Source organism: Quercus robur, chromosome 8 (assembly GCF_932294415.1).
Source record: "Quercus robur chromosome 8, dhQueRobu3.1, whole genome shotgun sequence".
NCBI classification, from domain to species: Eukaryota; Viridiplantae; Streptophyta; class Magnoliopsida; order Fagales; family Fagaceae; genus Quercus; species Quercus robur.
Window position 1 is genome coordinate 57766651 of NC_065541.1, and position 22757 is coordinate 57789407.

General features: G+C 38.4%; 1 protein-coding gene across 1 annotated transcript; it reads right to left on the reverse strand.

Annotated features, from left to right (window-relative positions):
* Nucleotides 1-15069: 15069 nt before the first annotated feature.
* LOC126696534 (uncharacterized) lies at nucleotides 15070-15813 on the reverse strand. Its single transcript, XM_050393254.1, has one exon. The coding sequence runs from the start codon at nucleotides 15811-15813 to the stop codon at nucleotides 15070-15072; it is 744 nt and encodes a 247-aa protein (XP_050249211.1).
* Between the last annotated feature and the right edge of the window lie 6944 nt (nucleotides 15814-22757).

Genomic DNA, 22757 nt, shown 5'->3' on the forward strand with positions numbered 1-22757 from the left:
TCCTTTAATATATTTTATTTAATAATTGAAATTAAAAACAACTTTTAATCTCAGCCATTAATTACAATTGCATCAGGGTATTGCACCTAAATCTGTAAAAGACAAAGAGACCTACACATACACATACACATACATATATACATACACATACACATACATAAGCACGCATAAACACATACACATACATAAACACACATATACACACATACACACACATACATAAACATACAAATACACATACACATAAATATATACATACATAAGCACACATACACACATACATAAACATACAAATACACATACACATACAAATACACATACACATAAATATACATATACATATACATAAATAAAAACACACATACACATAAACACGTATAAACTCACATAAACGTAAACATACATACACATAAACTTAAATATAAATATAAACACACATAAATGTTCGATTTGGCACATCAAAGTAACTAACGAAATTGTTTGAGGATTAATGTTAGTTTGCAATTTTTTCCGGTCTATATGAGGGTTTAATTTTTCTCAGTTTATATGTGTGTTTATGTCTATGTATGTTTATGTGTATGTGTGTTTATGTTTGTTTGTTTTTGTGTATGTTTGTTTGTATTTGTGTTCATGTATGTTTATGTGTATGTGTGTTTATATTTATATTTATGTTTATAAATATAAGCATACACACATACATAAACATACATAAATATAAATGAACATAAACATAAACACACATGTACATGCACATACACATACACATAAACATAAACATACACATACACACACATAAACATACACATACACATACATACACACATACACATACACATACATAAACACACATACACACACATACACACACATACACACACATACATTTTTAGTTCTTGCCTTAGGCCCCAAAATGTCTAGAGCCGCCCCTGACAAGGCTTAAGTGAAAATTTAATTTTCTATTCTACGGTAAGTATCAGTTTTTTCTAGGCTCTTTTTACACCAAGTCTAATTCTACATGGGTTAAAGCCAGTCTATCCATATCAACCATTCGACCCAAATATGTTTTCTCTTTCTTTCTAATTTTCGCATGTGGGACTTGGTATTATTATAAGGAAGAGTTAGGCATTTCCCAACTACACGATGTGCTTATTTTAACAAGGAACCCAGATAAAAAAAATCCCAAAATTCCGGAGAAATTTGCCCCACAAGAAATGATTATATAGTTTGTCCAACAATGACCAAACCCAAATGCCAAATTCGAAGTACCCATCAATAACAGCGGTCTAAGTAACAACTTTCTTCTTTGGCATTTTATCAAACACTTTATGAGCATCGGCTAATTTCCCAAAACCCTAGATAGGTAGTAATCAAATTAGCAAACATTTTTAACAACAATCACATATATTTTTCAAACCTCCAATCTATTAGCAAACAGATAACAAGTTAAAGCTCAGCTCTAAAAATTGAGGGTAAAGTTGGAGAATTGAATTGTAATTTCATTGTTTTCAGCGATCAAACAAACAAACAAACAAACAATAAAGAGAGAAAGGAAGAAGAATCTGTGTGTCTGTACCTGGCTAAGATCGTTGAAACAAAAGGAGTTTTGAATTCACCGAGCAATCCAAAAAAACACGCAAAACTAAGAAGTTTTGATTTGGCAACGGAGAGAGCAACCTCTAGTTTTCGTTCCAAAAAGAGAAGGATTTGGGCCGGAGGGCTTACTAAGGCCTAAATGAGCGCAAAAAATAATGGTTTTAATTAATTAATTTATTTTTTGCACAAAATTACAAACTCTTTTTGGTTTTTATATTCATTTGATGAAAGAATGTAATTTCAAATTTCAATTGAATAGACTTAGAGACGTACTATTCAATAAATTTTTGTTTTCTTTATTTCTTCAAAAAATAATTAAATAGTGACTTCATAAAATGTAAAAATCCTTGATCTATTAGATAAAACATTGTTAATGTGTAACTATTTTGAATACTTACAACCGATCTTGAAGATGAAAAGGCAAAATGACTATAACAGTCAAAGTTGTGAGGATATGTAAGCTATAATGAAAATAATTTTTTTGTTAAATATTTGCAAAATGACTCTAGTTTTTATTTCTTTTGTCTAAAAAAGAAAGAAAAATAAAAACCAAAAAAAATGGCAAGGAGAACAATTTAGGTGGATATCATCAAAACCATAATATCTTACATATTTTTCACTTTATACAATATTTTAGTAACGTGTATTACTTATCATACTTAGAATTTATAAATAACTATTTGTAACCATTATTCACTTAATTGAAAGCTTTTACAATACTGAAATTTAGATCTTGTCTAGCTTACAAGAGACTTGTTCCTACCAATTTTTTTTTAAAAAGTAAAAAAAGAGAAAGAAAAAGAAAAGAAGCAGCTTATAAGAGACTAGCGATTAAATCCTTGGCCTTCTTTATTGTCAACATCGATTTGGAAGTAGCGCAGGGACAATCTACCCAATAAGATACATGCTTCCCACTATAACAAAGAGGCCAACCAAGTATCCAATCACTATTCTTTCCCATGAGAACCAAGTTTCTCTACTCTCAATCTCTGTTGGTTTTGCTAGTGACAAGTCTTCTTGACACGACACCCGAATTTGCATTCCACACAACCCACTATTGTTGGCATAAAAGTTCTAATAGTTCATAGTGTCCATTTGCCCACCAAAAGGAATCTTACTGTGAGATTGTTGTTACTCACATCTAGAACAGTCAATTGTTGCAGCTTTGTTAGTGATTGTGGAATTAAGTCTGATATTTTGTTATGTGACAAGTCTAAACTCTCAAGACTCTTTAAATCACCAAGACTTGCTGGTATCTTCCCATAAAGATTGTTATGTGAGATGTTGAGAAGCTTTAAAGCCTTTAGAGAACCTAACGTGTCCGGAATTTCACTAGAAAGTTGGTTCATTGACAGGTCCAACAAAAAATAGAGATCAAGGTTGTGGTTTGAGAGGCCTTGTTGTGACTTCTTCCAATTTATTATAAGATCATTCAACTCGATTGAGTAGTTGTAAATATCAAGGAGTTGTAAAAATGTGTGGGGGTGTTTCAATCATACCAACAAGATTTCCAAATGTTGCAGGGATTTCATCAACAAGGTGGTTGCTTGAGAAATCAAGAATTTGGAGTCTACTAAGATTGGAAACACAGTTGGGGATTGAACCTTGTAGGGAGTTGTTTCATAAAATTAATACTTGAAGGTTGAAAATTTGGCAAATAAACTCTGGCAATTCACTTGTGATTTTATTGTCATGGATATCTAGGTGTATAAGATTACTCATATTAATCAGGTTTCTAGGCAAGTTGCTAGAAAAATTATTTTCACCCAATGCAAGAAATTTAGTAGATGGTGGAAAGATTGTAGGAAGTTCACTTGAGAATTCATTTGAAGAAAAATCAACGATGTTGAGCACAATAGAGCTAAAATCTGGTTAAGTATTTCCATAGAATCTATTAGAGGACAAGTCCAACATTCTAAGGAAAACCATCTTGGAGATGGATTCAGAAACTTTCCCTGAAAATTTGTTTCTACCCAACATAAGAATCTCAAGTCCAGTGGCATTACCAATGTTGTCTAGCAGTTCTCCAGAAAAGTTGTTTCGGGCCAGGGAAAGGACTGCTAAATTTTGAGAGTCGAAAAGGGAAAATGGAAGAGAACCCATAAGACTATTATCTGACAAAATTAGGACTCCAACTTCCATATCCGCAAGCCATTGTGGGAACATTCCTTCTAATTGGTACTCGCTCAAGTCCCAAAATTTAAGAGTTTTGTGCATAGAAATCCAATATGGATTTCTGCTTTAAGACCACAAGATTCATAGACAACTGAAGTGGCATACACGTTGGCACTATATTTGCATTGTTATTCCAAATTAGATTATTCCCTCTGAGAAAAAGATCCTCCAAGCCATTGATATTGAATAACCAAGATCAAATTTCTCCATCGAGCAAGTTGTTTTCCAATTCAAGTGTTTCCAATTCTGTCAAATTCTGTATGGATGATGGGATTCCACCTATCAATTTGTTGTTGCTCAAGTCCAAAGTGGTTAAGTGAAATAGATCACCAATATGAATAGGAATCTCCATTGACAATACATTATGCCTCAAGTTCAATGTTTTCAATTCCTTCAAATTCAGAATTGAAGACAAGTTTTCTATGGAGGATGAGATTCGACTGTTAGCTTGTTGTTGCTCAAGTCCAAAGCGGTTAAGCGGGATAGATTACCAATATGAGTAGGAACCTCCATTGACAGTAAATTGTACCCTAAGTCTAGTGTTCTCAATTCCTTCAAATTCACAATTAAAGATGGAATTTCACCAAAAAAATTGTTGCTGCGAAGAAGCAATTGCACCAATTTTGTCATATTCCCTATTTCTTGAGGGATATTTCCAGTAAGCAAATTGTATTGCACACTAAATAACTGTAAGTTTTGAAGATAGCTCACTTCCCCACTTAGAATACCATGGAATGAATTGCCACTTAAATCAAGATATAGTAGATACCTCAATTGAAAAAGTTGAGAGGGAATAGAGCCATTGAATTCATTTTTGCCTCAAATCAAGATAACATAAGTCACTCAGATTGGCAAAGCCGTTGCCTGACAATTCTCCTTATATGCTATTCGCGGGTATTCCAAGCTGCTTCAAGCTCCTAATGTGAAAGAGTGGAGTCAAGATGGTAGAAGGCACCACAAGGGACTTCATAGAATCATGGAAAACGACAATACCAGAAAGGCCTATTGATGTGCATGAAATATATATATATATATATATATATATAATAAAGTACTAACATATCTACGTATTTAGCCTCACTTTATATGCAAAGTGGGGCTAGCCAATTGAATGAAGCCAACTTACATCCAGCCCGGCATGAATTCAAGAGTGGACCAAAAAATTAAAGAATAAGAAGTGACCCACTACTCAATCTGACGTGGTAAAAGTGCCAAGGAAACATGTAATCATGAGGTAGTGAAGTCAACGTGTGAAGTAAAATGAAAGAAATAAAAAGCAGAGATAAAGAATAAAGAATAAAGAGAAGCGGCCTGGAGACATGTGAAAGAGCAACGAAAAGAAAAAAAAGAAGAAGAAATGTGGGCTTGGGCTTTCTTCTTACTCCACCGAACCACAAACAAGCGTAGGTCATTGCGGGTTTGCTGGGAAGCTTTAGGTCGGCTGCATATGTGCAAGTATATAAAGGGAGCAAAACAGAAAAATAGGAGGCGTGTACTAGGGCTGAAGGCTGAACATAGAGAGCGCAGCTATCTCTTTGGCTTCTTTTGTGACAGTTAGTTTTATTTTATTTGTTTAGTTTAATATTTAGTATTTTATTCTTGTGTTTTATTTGAATTACCATGAGTAGTTAAATTTATAATTAGATTTGAAGATGAAATTTTGTTAAGGATTATCAATAATATTGATGTGATTTGATTTTTCCCACAATAGTTTTTCTTTAATAATTTAAATTGTTCTTACTTCATATCAATTGACTAAGATGAGATTTTAGATATGAGTTCAATCATGTTTTTCTCATGATTTAGAAATTATCTTAATTAATTGAATGTTTGGTTTGTTAATTCTTGATTATGAAATTGGATATCGCTTGTGATTTGTCTGTCAATGGATACAATTTATGATTTGATTTTTAGAATTAGATATATCTTATGATTTGTTTGGCTATGGATACAATTGATGATTTGATTTTATACTTAAGAAGCGAAGAAGAACATGCTTTTGATTTTTAAAATAAGGATTTTAATGAGGATATTTTCCATGATAGCAAGATTGATTTCTAGTTTATCATGTAGTGAGTTGGGAAAAATGAATGATCATAAATAAATGCTGATATGACTTACAAGGTGGATTCCAAAACCTTAATTCATTTTTCTAGATTGTTTACATCTCTTTACTGCTTTATATTATATCTTTGCTTAGTTTATTTAATCTCAAAAAAACCAATTTTTAGTAAACTAGATTAGAATTAATTTGGTTAAGATTTGATTAATTTTCCTACGTTCATTCAAGTCCCTATGGGTTCGACCTCATTCTTGTCAAACTATATGATAGGCCAAGAATGTATTGACCATTTGTGATGAATTAATTAGCCAAGTTTGTATTGACCCATTGTGATGAATTAATTGATTAATTAGCCAAGTTTATTAATTAATCAAATTAACATGCAAAATGCGTGGTTGCACAAACAAATCATCAATTAAACTAAGTATGCAATGTAGAATAAATTGACACGGTGATTTGCTTACGAATGGGGAAAACCTACACAGCAAAAACCCCACCAGGTGATTTTAAGGTCACCACTCCCGAGAATCCACTATTATCAAAATAAGCAGTTACAAGTAAAGGAATCCCAGTACCTTATATCAACCTACATTTGAACCATTATCCCAATATCCAATTAGACTTGTTTTGTAGTGACAATCTTTCCTTTCAATGAACGGTTCTCAGTACGTGACTAACCAATTACACGGATCCCAATACGCAACTTAATCACCAACTTGAAAAAGATGTTGGCTTCAAAGTTCTTTAGTTCATCACACGACGAAGATCAAGAAGCTCCTTGGTCACAAAACCCTATGGTGTACAAACACAGCAGCTTCTTCAAAAAAAAGATAAACTAGGGCAAACTAGGTTTCCGGTCACACTTTTCTTCACACTTGTAGAATTGTGCTCTAGTGCAACTTGTGTAACCTTTGATTGCCCTCAAAATAATCCTTATATATGTTTAGGGTTGTGAAAAAAGAAAGTCAAACATATACCCACAAATTGGATGAAAAACAGCTCTAAAAAACTGAGTTTCATAAACCTCGATAGATAGCCATCTATTGAGCTAGCTGTCGAGCCACAGGCTTCAGCAGCTTTTAAACCTCGATAGATAGCTATCTATTGAGTTAGCTGTCGAGTTTTAAAATCCAACACTTTTTTACTTGATTCTTGGACAGACTTGCATAGGTTTAACACTTGAATTTGAAACATTGTTTCTTGAAACATTAAACACATCCTAGATCTATCCAATTATAAGTAAATTGCATTTTGTCAAATGATTAGCCAATTACATAAAATGTTGACATATGTTCCTAACATTGAATCACATATGTCCTAACACTATACTTCGGTACAATTTGTACACTTGCGAGTATTTTAAAATTTCACAATACCTATACCAATCACAAGGCTTGATTCCAAGCGAGAACTGATATTGCTCCGAATCAGTAAGGTGGAATGGCCTGGCTTCGGTGGGCAACTGAAACGGTGGAAGGTCTGCAAGGAACAAAACATAATCAAAGAGGAGACCGGAGAAGACCGGTCGAACCCCCTCCGATGGAGAAGTTAGTTTCGTAGAGAAAGAAGTTCCAAGTATTTTGGAAAATTGTGTCAGAGAAAATCTTACCGCTGTCGGGTTCAGACCGGTCCCTTATATAGGGAGCCTGGGACGGTTATTTGTCTAATAACCTCCCCAGGATTTGTGGAAGCGCAACAAAATCCGGAGTTAACTACCTCAACGGATATAAAACTGTAACCGCCAACGGAAGTTAACTTATTCGAAGTGTTGCGCTATCGTCTGTCTGGTGTAGGACTGTTTAGTCGTCCAAGGATATCTGATGATTGCTCATGGACGACCCAAATGGACGATGATGTCATCCATGGAAGACTTAATTTATAGAGTGGCGCTATTATTCATGGACGTTTCTTCTTCTTCTGGGTTAACTCTTGGATCAACCTGCGCTGTAGGCTCTGGACGATCCATTTGGACGAGCTGGAGATGGATTATTTTCCGCTTCTCTATCAGTTGCCCCTTTGTTCAAAGGGTCGTCCAGGACATCGTTGTGATTTAATCAAAATTTCACTTTTTCGTACGCCACGTGTCGCGAAACTGTTGGTTGGCCAGTCGTGTCGATCTCGTTTCCCAAAGGAATCGCCACGTGTCAATCTCTGAGTGGCGAGTGTTGTTTCGTTGACCCTGTTGCTGGGGCCTATAAATAGTGCATTCTCTTTCATGCCCCTCACTTTTTTCCTCATTCTCTCTTCTGCCAACTCGTCCAAGATCCTCGTCTAGCTCTCGTCCTAGTTTCATCAAGTATTTCCTCTTTCTTTTTTAGGCTTTCATTTTAAGTCCTCTACATTTCAACCATGTCTTCGTCTTCTAGTATAGAGAGAGAGATAGACGACTACCAAGACGATTCCTCTGAGAGAGGGTAGTGTAGATAGTTCGTCCTGTAGTGATTCCTCAGACGAGCATTACTCGTCTGGGGTTCCTGGCATTCCGTTAAAGGAATTTCAGGAACAAAGACGTAGGGCGGCTTCTGGGTCTGGGGCCAGTTCGTCTAGGCAGCCATCTAGTCCTCCTCAAGACGAGGAAGAGGACGAAGAAGATGTAATCTATAGTTGCACCCCAGAGGTAGCATCCACTTTAGACGGTGCCAAGTTAAAAACTCTTGTAGATAGATATCAAATCCCTAAAGAGCTTAACCCTCGTCTACCCAAGGCTGGAGAATGGTGTTGTTCCCCTTCCTCTGGCTTAGGGGTATACGCCTTTTACTTCTTAGCTGGCCTTAGGTTTCCTCTAAACTCTTTCTGCAGAGACCTCTTCCAAAGGTTGGGTATAGGACCTAACCAACTCAACCCCAATGGTTGGAGGACGATAGTTGCCATGCAAGTATTATGGCGTGAGGCATTGGAAAGGGACCGTCCAATTACAGTGGACGAGTTCCTTTACTGTTATAAGCCCTCAGAGATCAAAAAATCTGCTGGTTTCTACCAGTTCTCGTCCAGGGGTTCATATTACAGTTTAATAAAGGGCCGTAGTTCGTCTGACCAGTTTTGGAAAAAAGAAATTTTTATTATTTCTGGAAATTGGGCTGGGGACCCAGCTGATGTGGGTAATCCCCTCTTCCCACCTTTTACCAGCCCTCTAGGTCGCCTTCGTCCTGAGGGTATGTTTTTCTTTCCATTTTTTCCTGTTTGTCCTTTTTTTTTAAAAAAAAAAAAAATTTTATCTGTCAATCGTCTAACCCTTTCCCTTGGTTATGCAACTGTTGTTCGTCCACACTTGGATAAGTTTTTCTTGGACCGTATAGAAGTGGTTCGGACCTTTTCAGGAAGGACTTTCCACGACTTAGTTACCTTTAGTAGTCTAGCAACTTGGGGACTTGGTCCAGTTCCTACTACTGAGAACTTAAGTCACGAAGAGCAGACTCGTCGAAGTAAGTGTCGTTCATTATATTCTATTATTTCAGCTTCTCCTTTCTTTTTTATTTTTAATTTTTCTGATTAATTTTCCTCGTCATAGGGATAAGTACGATGAGGGAAAACAAAGAGAAAACAGTAGCTAGCGGGGACGAGGACGTTGTTGCCCCTACTGCCAAAGTGGCTTCCGTCCAGGCCGGGAAGAGGAAGTCTAAGCCAATCTCAAGTAACGTGGACCTGGACGACCTCCCCAGTCGTCGTGGCCACAAGAAGCAGAAGTCAAGTAAGATTTCCCTTCCAAAGGTTCCTAAGTTCGTACCACCAACAGTGAACTTGGACGAACCTGTGGTGGACGTGGAACCCGTCCAAACAGTCCATCCCGTCCAGTCTGATCCTCCTCCTCCTCCCAAAGCTTCTCATAAGCCTAGCCCTTCTGAGTCCTCTGATCGTCCACCTAATTTGGTACTGGACGAGGGTTACGCATGGAGGACGTTCAAAGGAATCGTCACTGATCATGAAGTTAACGAATGTTACAACATGTCAGTGAAGGAGTTTGAACGCTCTGGCATCCATGACCTTTTCAAGGTAAATTTCTTCTTCGTCCTTGTGTATAAACATTTTACCTTGAATGATATGTCTAACTCTTTTTCGTCCAAATGCAGGCTATGTCAAAGTTTTATACAGCAACCTGTCAAGCCAAAGAGCTTGCTTCAGATGCTAAGACGGCCAAGGATAAGGTTAAAGAGCTAAGCCATGAGATTTTATCCAAGAAGGGGGAGGTCATTAGGTTTACCGAGGATTTTAATCGTCTGCTGGGAAGCGAGACGAAGCTGAAGAACGAAGTGGAAGAGCTCAAAACTGACAACTTAGAGAAGGATACCCGCATCGTCCATCTCGAAGGGCAAGTTTCAGAGCTTACCTCGTCCTTGGAGAAGGCACGTGAAGAAGCAATTGCTGCTTTTAAGAAGTCTGACGAGTATAAGAATCGTCTAGACAGTCATTATGCAGCTGGCTATGAAGACTTCCGTGCTGATGCCAAAGAGGCATATCCTGATTTGGACTTCAACTCCTTCAAGCTTCCTCTTGCTACAGAGAGTTCTGTGCTGCAGACGAGCTCCGAGGACGTCAACATCATGGACGACGCTAACACTGAAGTCACACAGGACGACCCCAAGGCTAGTTTGCCTAAATGATTTGCAATTTAAAATTTGTTTTACTTTTATCTGGAAGTGCCCGTTGTTTTGGGCTTTGTTTCTGTTTTTTTTTTTATTCCAGTTCATACAAGTACAATGGTCTCGTCCAAGATTGTGGACGAGTTTTATAAATAGTTTCATTTTCCCAACTTAAGGGGTTTTTGGACGTTGGTCGTCCACCCTTCGTTGAATTTCATGAAAGAAGTGAATACTTCTATTTTTATCTTCCATTGTGTTTGAATATATTTATTTCCAGCTTTATGTATGAAATTTTTATTTTCATATCATCAGTGTGGTTCGTCCATCCAGGAATTCAGTTCACCTCGTCTTGAGCATGGGGGTGAATTTTCATTACATCACCTAGATAGAGTAAATTGATTCCTTTTAGCTAGATTTTTCATCATTCCAAAATTATAGACGATCATTTTGTCGTCCTTGATGATTAGACTTTTCAGCGATTTCTCGTCCAATATAATGGATTAAGCTAGTTTTGTAGTCTTTGCTCGTCCATGTCTCGGACGAACACTTCTGGGAATTCATCTCGTCTTGAGGTCTAGACGAGTATGCCCTTAACTTAGCTATCATCTCGTCCTATGTTCTGGACGGATGAACCTTGCTTTATTTTTAGCTTAGGTTTCATCTCGTCCTATGTTCTGGACGGATGGACCTTGGCTTTATTCTTAGCTTGGGTTGCATCTCGTCCTATGTTCTGGACTGATGGACCTTAGCTTTATTTTTCCTTTGGAGGAAGGCTTATGGACGATATATCCTTGCGTCCAAGGATTTCATTCGTCCATACTTTCTTTTTTGCGGATCAATTTGAATGAACATACAAGGATTCCAACAATATACTTGAAAGCACAATATACATATATTTGAAAATCCAAACTTATGCAAACATTCGTCCACAGGCATGGCACATGCTCGTGAGCTAGTGCCTTATTGAATTAAAAATACAAACCAACTCATCCATGAATAGCACAAAAGTGAAAACACTAATGTACTTTCTAGGGGATTATTAAAATACTTAAAAGCACTCGATACTACACTTTTGCTCGTCCAAATATCCCATCCAAGGACTCCAAATATCCCATCCAAGGACACTGGTGAAGAGTCAGCACTTATTGATGGTACTTCCTGAGGTGCTCAACATTCCAAGGGTGTTCCAGCTTCCGCCCATCCAAAGCTTCCAAATAGTAGGACCCTTGCCTTTTGCAGTTGATAACCCTATAGGGTCCTTCCCAATTTGGGCCAAGTTTCCCGTAGGCCGGGTTTCTTGTTGCCAAGGTAACCCTCTTCAAGACGAGATCCCCGATGTTGAAACGCCTAGGCTTCACCATGGCGTCATATTGCCTTGCCATGAGATTTTTGTACCTCGCTGTCCTTTGTTCTGCATCCATCCTGACCTCGTCCATAAGGTCAAGGTTAAGACGGAGCTGTTCCTCATTTTCTTCAGTTTGATACTTCCTCACCCTGTGGCTCGTCATGTGTACTTCTGCTGGTATAACTGCCTCACTTCCATAGGCTAGTTTAAAAGGAGTTTCTCCTGTTGGAGTTCTCGCTGTCGTTCTATAAGCCCATAAAACACCTGGTAATTCATTCGGCCATATTCCCTTTGCCCCTTCGAGCCGAGTCTTGATGATCTTCAGCAAGGATCGGTTCGCTACTTCTGCCTGGCCATTGGCCTGTGGGTGGGAGGGTGAGGAGTAATGGTTCTTCATTCCAAGCTGTTCACAAAATTCCCTGAAAGGTGTGTTGTCAAACTGTCGTCCATTGTCAGACACTAGTACTCTAGGTACTCCGAATCTGCATACAATGTTCTTCCAGACGAAGTTCTTGACATTCTGCTGCGTAATTTTAGCTAAGGGTTCGGCTTCCACCCACTTTGTGAAGTAATCTATTCCCACCACCAGAAACTTCATTTGCCGAGTTCCAGTCGGAAAGGGCCCCAAAATGTCTAGTCCCCATTATGCGAAAGGCCAAGGGGCCATCATTGGCATGAGATATTCTGCTGGCTGTCTGGGAATGTTGCTGAAGCGCTGACATTGATCACATACTTTGACATACGCTTTAGCATCAGCTTGGATGGTTGGCCAATAGAATTCGCTACGGATGACTTTATGGACGAGTGATCTAGCTCCCGAATGGTTTCCGCATGCTCCTTCGTGAACCTCCCTCAGCATGTAATTTGCCTCGTCCGGAGCCAAACATCTTAAGAGAGGCTGGGAAAAACCTCTTTTGTATAACACCTCGTCCATAAGTACATACCTGGCTGACTTGACCCTGAGCTTCCTGGCTTTGTCCTTCTCTTCTGGAAGCTTTCCGTCCTTTAAGTATGACACTATTGGGGTCATCCAATTTCCTTCTCCGTCTATCTGCATCAGTTCTGGAAGGTCTATACTCGGCATGTAATGTACATCATCCATTTCGTCCAACGCCTCATTCGCAGACGCTTCCTTCGCCAGAGTATCTGCCTCCATATTCTCTTCCCTTGGGATTTGAACAAAATCTGCTTTTTTGAATTTCTTCACAAGGCATACTACCTTCCTTAGATATTTCTTCATTCTGTCTTCTTTGGCTTCACATGTCCCATTTACTTGGCCTATGACCAATTGAGAGTCTCCCAGGACAAGTATTGAGTCTGCTTCTACGGATTTGGCCAGCTCCAACCCCTTTAAGAGGGCTTCATACTCCACTTCATTATTAGTAGTCTGGTATTGCAAACGGGCCTTGTATTTCAATTTGTCTCCTTCTGGCGACTGCAAAACAACTCCTATTCCTCCAGCATACAATGTAGACGATCCATCTACATGGACGACCCATTTGTTGTTGTACTCTCCTTCCCCCAGGTCTTCGTAACTCGGAGTGAACTCTGCGATAAAATCTGCTAGGGCTTGATCCTTTATTGCATTTCTCGATTGGTACCGAATGTCGAATTCACTAAGTTCAACTGCCCACTGAATTAGCCGTCCTGCGGCTTCCAGCTTGTTCATTGCCTTCTTAAGCGGATGGTCCGTCATGACATTGATGACATGAACTTGGAAGTAATGTCTTAACTTCCTAGAAGCCGTTATCAGTGCAAAAGCCAATTTCTCCATGAGCGGATACCTTCCCTCTGCTCCTCTGAGTGCCCGGCTAGTGTAATACACCGGTTTTTGTACTTTCCCCTCTTCTCTGATTAAAGCTGAACTTACGGCGTGTGGGGACACCGCTAAGTATAGGTACAGTTCTTCTCCTTACACGGATGGACTTAATAATGGGGCAGTTGTGAGATAGTCCTTCAGGTCTTGGAAGGCCTTTTGGCATTCGTCCGTCCATTCAAATGCCTTCCTGGGGACTTTAAAGAAAGGTAAACACTTATCTGTGGCTTTCGAAACAAACCTGTTCAAAGCGGCAACTCGTCCTGTGAGGGATTGGACTTCCTTGATACTCTTCGGTGGCTCCATGTCCAATATAGCCTGGATCTTGTCCGGATTCGCCTCAATTCCTCTTTGTAAGACCATGAACCCCAGAAACTTTCCCGACGATACTCCGAATGCACACTTGCTTGGGTTCAATTTCATCTTATATCGCCGAAGTGTTTCAAAGGTTTCCTGTAGGTCGTCTAGATGGCTTCCCTCGTCTATGCTCTTCACAAGCATGTCGTCGACGTAAACCTCCACATTCCGTCCTATCTGTGGACGAAACATGTGGTTCACTAACCTTTGATAAGTTGCCCCTGCGTTCTTCAAACCGAAGGGCATCACTTTGTAGCAAAACAAACCTTGGCTGGTAATGAAGGAAGTTTTTTCCTAATCGGCTTTATCCATCTTGATCTGATTATATCCTGAGAAGGCGTCCATGAAGCTCAGCAACTGATGTCCAGCAGTAGAGTCCACCAACTGATCAATGCGTGGCAGAGGATAACTATCCTTGGGACATGCTTTGTTCAAGTCAGTGAAGTCTACGCACATTCTCCACTTTCCATTAGCTTTCTTCACCATCACCACATTGGCTAACCAATCCGGGTAATAGACTTCCTTAATGAACTGTGCCGTGGTCAGTTTCTGAACTTCTTCCTTGATCGCCTTATCCCGCTCGGGAGCGAATACCCTCTTCTTCTGACGAACAGGCTTAAAAAAGGGGTACACATTCAATCGATGAGTGATCACACTCGGGTCGATTCCTGGCATGTCGTCATGACTCCATGCAAAAAACGTCGATACTCTTTCTCAGGAACTGGATGAGGTCTTTTCTCGCCTTCTCCTTCATACCTGTTCCAATTTTGGTGAATTTCTCGGGATCATCTTCTTGCAAAAGAACATCTTCCAATACTTCCGTGGGCTCTGCAACAATTCTTCTTTCCTCGATGCTCATTGTCTGCACCTGTTCGTCCAAAGCCATCATGGCCAAGTAGCATTCTCTGGCTGCCAACTGATCTCCTTGTGCTTGTCCTATTCCATACTCCGTAGGGAATTTGACTGATAGATGGTAGGTAGAGGTTATCGCTTTCCAACTATTAAGAGTGGGTCTTCCAATAATGGCATTGTATGAAGAGGTACAGTCTACCACGAGGAAATTGACTTCCTTAGTTATCTGTTGCGGGTATGACCCTACCACAACTGGTAATGTAATGGTACCCACGGGTTGCACCTTCATTCCTCAAAATCCTATCAGTGGCGAGCAGACTGGACGAAGTTGATCCCGTCCAAGCCTCATCTGTTGGAAGGCGGGGTAGTACAATATGTCTGCTGAGCTTCCATTGTCAACTAACACTCTCCTGGTTGTATAATCTGCAATAAGCAGTGTAATGACGATCGCATCGTCATGCGGGTGATGGATCCTCTTAGCATCTTCGTCGGTGAAGGAAATGGTTGGCTCGTCCATTGATCTCGTCCTTGGTGATCGTCCAGAGAGCTGGACGTTTTGTACCGCTTTGAGATACGTCTTCTTCGACTTGGAAGATTGCCCCATCGAGTTCCCTCCGACGATAATCCTTATCTCTCCTAGTGGGGGCCGGGATGATTCCTCTATTTTGCCTTTCAACTTCTCATCTTTACGATCCCTTCCAACGAAGTGCCTCAACTTTCCTTGTCTGATAAGGTTCTCAATTTGCTGTTTCAGGTCGTAACACTCATCCGTGTCATGCCCATGGTCCCTATGAAAGCGACAATATTTGTTCTTATTGCGCTTATTGGGATCCCCTCTCATCTTCTCTGGCCATTTTAAAGAAGGATCGTCTTTGATTTGCATGAGCACTTGATCAAGCGGAGCGTTCAGGGGCGTATAATTCTGGCTTCTTCCCAAGGGACCTGTCTTCCTGTTATCTCGTTCCTTCCTATCTTCCATCCGTCCCTTCTTTGGACGAGGGGCTTGTTCTGAGTGTCGAGCTGGGTGCGCTTCCATCCTTTCAGCTCTTTTCCTCTTCTTGGCTATGATTGCATCTTCTGCATTCATGAAGTTCTGAGCCGAATGGACGAGCTCGGCCATGGTTTGAGGCTCCTTCTCATATAGCTTATGGATAAATAAATCCGAATTAATCCCATTGTGGAAGGCTGCCAGTAGAAGTTTATCGTCCACCTCGTCCACACTAAGGGCTTCTCTGTTGAAGCGAGTGATGAATGACCGCAGGCTTTCGTTCTCCCATTGTTCAATGGTCAGTAAGCTGGACGAGGAGCGCTTGTGCCTCTGTCCCCCGATGAAATTGTTAACAAACAATTTGCTCAACTCTTCGAAAGAACTTACGGAACTTGGGGGTATTTTACTGAACCAAACTCGTGCAGGGCCCTTAAGGGTAGTAGGGAAGGCTCAACACATGATTTCATCAGGGACCCCTTGAAGGTGCATTGTCGTCTTGAATGTTGCAATGTGATCAAAGGGGTCACGTGTCCCATCATACGAGTCCAGGGAAGGCAGTTTGAACTTTGACGGCAGAGGGTGGCCATTAATGGAAGCTGTAAAAGGAGAGTCAGTTCTGTGGACCAAATCTTCTATAGGATTCGTCCTCCTCATGTTCTCCTTCATCTCCTCCATGACTTTCTTCATTTGGTCCACCTCCTCTTTCAAGTGTGGTACCGCCCGTGAAGTGGTGGCTCTAAACTGACTTCCAATCTCAGTTTTCTCTCTGTCACCATGGCCTTGTGTCTGTCCTGCGTGTTCCTCACGTGTCTGTCTTCTCTAATTGATCTCTATTCTCAACTCCTGGTTTTGGCGAGTCAATTCCGCCATTGCAGCCGCCATGGATTGCACATGCTGAACGGACGACGTCTGCATGACTGGTGCAGATTGGCGATCACGCTGGGGATCACTTGAAGCGCCTCTGCTTCCTTGACGGCCAGGGCTAGTAGCCCTTGACCTTGTCCTGACCATCCTAACCCTTTGTCGCGGAAAAGAAAGTCGCAAAACAACCTTCGGTTCCCACAGACGGCGCCAACTGATATTGCTCCGAATCAGTAAGGTGGAATGGCCTGGCTTCGGTGGGCAACTGAAACGGTGGAAGGTCTGCAAGGAACAAAACAGAATCAAAGAGGAGACCGGAGAAGACCGGTCGAACCCCCTCCGATGGAGAAGTTAGTTTCGTAGAGAAAGAAGTTCCAAGTATTTTGGAAAATTGTGTCAGAGAAAATCTTACCGCTGTCGGGTTCAGACCGGTCCCTTATATAGGGAGCCTGGGACGGTTATTTGTCCAATAACCTCCCCAGGATTTGTGGAAGCGCAACAAAATCCGGAGTTAACTACCTCAACGGATATAAAACTGTAACCGCCAACGGAAGTTAACTTATTCGAAGTGTTGTGCTATCGTCCGTCTGGTGTAGGACTGTTTAGTCGTCCAAGGATATCTGATGATTGCTCATGGACGACCCAAATGGACGATCATGTCATCCATGGAAGACTTAATTTATAGAGTGGCGCTATTATTCATGGACGTTTCTTCTTCTTCTAGGTTAACTCTTGGATCAACCTGCGCTGTAGGCTCTGGACGATCCATTTGGATGAGCTGGAGATGGATTATTTTCCGCTTCTCTATCAAACTACAATCGACATATTCTCATGTGCAACAATTTGAGCTAGAATTCCATTATTCTAACCCAAGAGATTGGCTTTTTGATGAAGAAAAACCAGTAGCCTCAAGGAGAGAAGCTTTAAACTAGAGAAGAGCCTGTTTTTGATCTTCAGGACAACATAGACAACTAGGGGTGAAGAAGATGACAAGTGCAAGGGCAAGTACGAGGATCAGTTTGGCCATTGGGGTGTTTCTTAATTCGTTGTTTGTTGGATTTGGTTATGAAATGTTGGGAGGAGTGGTATAAATAAACAAAGACGTTCACAACTTCAAATAAGTGCCATTGAATGAATGTGATCTATTCAGTGGTAAAGTCTAGTTTATTTTGAAAATTGGTGACCACTGCGCACCCTTAGTTTCACTCCATAAGTATAAATACTTGTGGGGTGTGGGGGGCAAGGGCCGGAATTCAAATCTCCAGGAGGGACTTTCACACACATATACACTTAAATTAGGTTAGAGTAGAAATTTTATCTTGTATAAAAAAAAAAAAATAAAAAAAAATTGGTGAGCAAGGAAAGAGACTAGATAGTCACATAGGTTCATCACTTTTCCATGGGAGGAGTTTTCATACCAAGATACGAGTTTTTGTGTTGTGTATTGTGATTAGTCCAGTTAAATGCTATCTCAAAGACCTTTATATATTTACATTGTACTAGCAGTGTAAATTTTCATCCTAAATGTATAAAAAGTGGCAAATATTGTACAATTTTATAAAACACTTATGTCAGTGGGCCTGATAGGTTTGTCACTTTTCTACGGAAGGAGTTTTCACGCTAGATACGTGTTTTTGTGTTATATCAAGGATCTTTATATATTCACATTTTAATTTCAATGGAAATTTAATTGCAATTACAATGTCAAAGAAGAATTTTTTGTCAAGAGATGCCGAAAATTCCAAAATCGTCTCATATACAAGGTTTTCAGACCCGGACCGTTCATTGAACCGTTAAAGGAAGAGGTTCAAGATTTTTGAGGTCGAACCGGGATCGAACCGTGATGACGTCATAATTAAATAAATAATTAATTAAAGTCTAAATATAGATATTAAATTTATAAAACTAGCAAAATTGACAATATATCTATATATGTGAGGGAAATTTAATGATTTTCAAGCATATATTCAATAATTAAATAAGAAAGTTAATAAAATAAAATAATAACCATGAAAACATTAAAATTTATGATTAATTTTTGAAATAAAGTTGAATATCTTTGAAGGATTTTAATTATAATTTTTTTTATTCCTTGTAAGAGATGGATAATTTAATTAAGTAGAATAAAATTGTAAAAAAAAAAAAAAAATTGCTAAGGGGTTGGACCGCACGGTTCTCACCGGTTCGTACGGTCCAACCCCGGTTTTAGCGGTTCACGGAATTAACAAAAAATCCGGTTCTTTATGCTTAAAAAACCGATTTTCATCTCGATTTCCGGTTTTCACGGTCCGACCTCCCGGTCCGGTCTGGTTCTGAAAAATATGCTCATATACGGTTTCATTCATGTTTCTTGCGTCTACCACACAAAATCAAAAGAGAGCTTGTGAAAATTTTCCTATTACTGTTCTCAGTTCTTTTTTTTTGGGGTCTGAAGAGACCTCGTCAGGAAAGTCGGATTAACTTATTTTTGGCCAAACTATAATTTTGGTCCTTAAATATTTCTCACTATTTCAATCTCAACATCCTTATAAAGTTTAAGGGTGTGGGCTGAGTTCTGCAATTGCAATTGTTGTGTTTCTTTTTTCCTTGTGGATAGTTGTAAAAGTTGGGAGAAGTGGACGGACAATTAAAATTATGGTCTAGTCAAATAGTAATACATAAATATTTGACGTGGGAAAGAAATGGAAGGCACAATGACTTTTCTTTTTCCCCGAAATGAGTTTTGTCAAATGACTCAAATTTGGAGACTTCTTTTTCTTTAAAAAAAAAAAAAAAAAAAAAAAATTAGCGCTAACTTGACGATAGTCCCACCACTAATGAGTTGATGATTTATTTTAGACTCATATTTTTGTTGATATAGGAAAAATCAAGAGAGTCTTCCATTTAGGACCACGACTTTGAAGGTCTTCCACATTGGAAGATGTCCTTCCACCACCATCAATCTAGCAATAAATGAAAAACATAACTAATGGGGTTGTTTTATTTTCATTTATGGTGTTTGGTTTGATAGCATAAAAGTAGAAGGGTAGAAAAAATAGTTTGTATAAATTTACTTTTATACTCTTAATAGATAAAAAAAGAAGTAACAAATAAGACAAAAAATAAAAGCACTAAATGAATGAAAAGTATCGAAAATAACAACAACAAAAAAAACTATAGAAGGAATTAAAAAAAGAAAAAGGAAAATGACTAAAAACTAAACAAAAAGGACAAAAAACTATAGAAGAAAATTACAAAAAAAAAAAAAAAAAAGAAACAGTTGACACGTAACCAGAAAAAAATGACAAAAAGTGTATAAAACAAAATCACTTAAAACAGATGAAGTAAAAAAAAAAAAAAAAAACCATATATAAGGAAATGAGGGAAACGAAAAAAAAAAAAAAAAACGACAAATGAGAAGTCAAAGTGAAGTCGGTTCGGAAATTGACAGAAGGAACATTGTACAGTTATGAAAAGTAGAAAACAAGAAGATAAAGACAAAAAAAAAAAAAAAAAGTTGTCTCCTCATTTTGGAGAAAAAATTTTTTAGTGGGACGGGGGAGAAAACACCTGGCCCCACCATTTTTTTTTTTTTCCTTTCTCCCTCCCAATCAAACACCCTCCAAAAAGTTTTTACTTCTCATTTTCTTTCATAAATTTTTCATCCTCCCTAAAATCTCTCCAAACAAACACCCTTTAAAAGGTTATTCTTTTAGCTCCAAGAGGTTTCCCTATCTTAGACATCGAAGACCCTTAGAATATGTTCGTTTGGAAGGATTTTAGGGATGATGGAAATTGAGAAGAGAAAAGTGGAGAGAAAGTATTTTTAGCGGGTGTTTGGTTGAGAGGGTGAGAGGAAACACCCGAGCCCACCAAAATGTTTTCTCCCCAAAATGGGGAGAAAACTTGGAGGGGGTGGATGGGTGGAAAGCTTAATTGCCCATGTGCACTTGCACATGGGTTTTGTCCAGTTGCTTTTTTTTTTTTTGCTCATATTTTTCTGGTTTGTGCTATTTTTTTTTTTTTTAAAAATTGAATTGTCTATACACAATTTTTTAAATAAAAATGTGTTACTTTTTTTGTTTTTATTTAATTGTGACATAATTGTAAATTTATACCAACTTCATTTTTCTTCTCAACCATACAAATAAGTTTTCTATCCTCCCAACCAAACACAAATGGAAGAAAACTAAATCTCTTCTATCCTTCTACTTTTCTATTCCCTCCCCATTTTTTATCCTCCCATTTTTCCACTTCTTGGTCGGAGTGAAAATATGAGGGGGGAAAATTATGTTTTCCCTTATTTGTTTTAGGAGTGAAAACACAAAGGATAGAAAACAAAGGGAAAAAAAATCCACCCGATTTGAAAGGAAACGTAAGAAGAAAGAGGAGAAAATAGGAGCTTACTTCTTGAATTACACATTTACTCCCCTCCCTCCCTCTCCCCCCGCCCCCAAGTTGACATCTTATATCCATACATGGTCTTTATATAGTTATTTGTTTATGGGAAGTTATGTGCTGAGCCTAATTTTTTTTTTTTTTTTTTACGTTTTTTTCTTCTTCTTATCCTTTCTTCTTTTTTTATTTTTATTTTTATTTTTATTTTCTTTTGTGCTTGTCCTTCCTTTTTCTCAATTGTTTTGGTTTTTTTTTTTGGAGAAAAAAGTTTTGGATTTTTGAACTTCTTATCCTCTTTTTATTTTATATTCTTAATGAAGTAATCATTCACACATAATTTTTTAATAAAAATATAATGTATTTTTTTTTTTGTTTTACCTAATTTGGACATAATAGTAAATTTATACAAACTCTATTTTCTATTCACTCATTTTTCTTCTCAACCAAACAAAAGAGTTTTCTTTCTCCTCACTTTTCTACCTTCCCAACCAAACACATATGAGAGAAAACTAAATCTTTTTTAGCCTCCCACTTTTTTATCTCCTCTCCATTTTTTATTTTCTTACTTTTTCACTCCTCAAATCAAAAGGACCCTTAGGTCAGTGTCAAAGCAATACCCTCTCATCAACCCTATCTTTCTTGCAAGCATGGAAGACATTCTAGAGCCTATCATCACTTCTTTGGACTAGTGGCCCAATTGGTGGTGATTTTATGCATTAACACTTTTTATTTGGAATTGTTAAAAAAGGGGCTAATTGTAGTAGCAATCAGTTATTACTCAAACAAATATTTTATGAGTTCTTTTTTTTTTTTCTTTTTTCTTTTTTGTGTGTAAAGATTTATTGTTGGTAGTTTTGCAAACCATCTCACGTTTACACTGTTGAACCATTGTGTTAGGTTTTGGATGTGTTGGCAAATCTTATTGTTAAACATATCAAATTTGGATTGTATCAGTAGAATTGTTGTAGGGTTGAGTAAGGAATTTCATTCCAAAGTAGAAATCCTAGACTTGTTTTTTATTGCACCAAAACAAATTTTACACCATAAAGAGTTTTAGGTAAAACTTGTTTTGTTGCAAAGCAGACATCCGAGACTTCAAAATAAATATAAATTAGACTCAATTTAGAGCTAAAATGAGTAATATATGACCATTTGAAGTTGGAACAATTATGTTGTCTAGGAGGGTTCTCTCAGCACTTGCTAAATACTCACTCAAGCTGAATTGTGGCAAACATTAAACCAAAATTTAATTATTGAAAACTTGATGATTTTCTATATACCCCTGTTGCACAGATTGAGAGGAGAGAGACTACTATATCAAGATTACAAGAGTGAACCTTTTTGAGCCCATAAAGAAAATCACTCCTTGAGCTTAATATGAGATTCCTTGAAGCCACAAAGTTTGTTACCTTCTAGAAAAGTTCCTTGAAGCACTGGAGTTCTGCTGTTGAGGACTAGATTCGTTTGGGCCTTTGGGGAGAAAGTTCATGTAAAGGATTTCCAGAATTTTTTGTGACCATTGCAGTGGGAAGGCAAGCTGGAATTTGTAGTAGGCTACTGTGACTTTTCTTCTATAGTGAATTTTCTATGGAGTTGGATTTTTCCTTTGAACAGATTATTCATTGCTTTTCCACTTTATAACCAAACCTGTGCGCCTTTTAACTTCTTTCATTAATATTGCTTTTAGATTTAAGGATCGATTATTGTGGTTGACATAATTGTTTGTGCTATCTGCTGGAATTAACCATAACTTG

Coding starts and splice junctions, on each gene's coding strand:
- LOC126696534 (XM_050393254.1), bottom strand. CDS start 15,813: ATGGAAGCGCACCCAGCTCGACACTCAGAACAAGCCCCTCGTCCAAAG.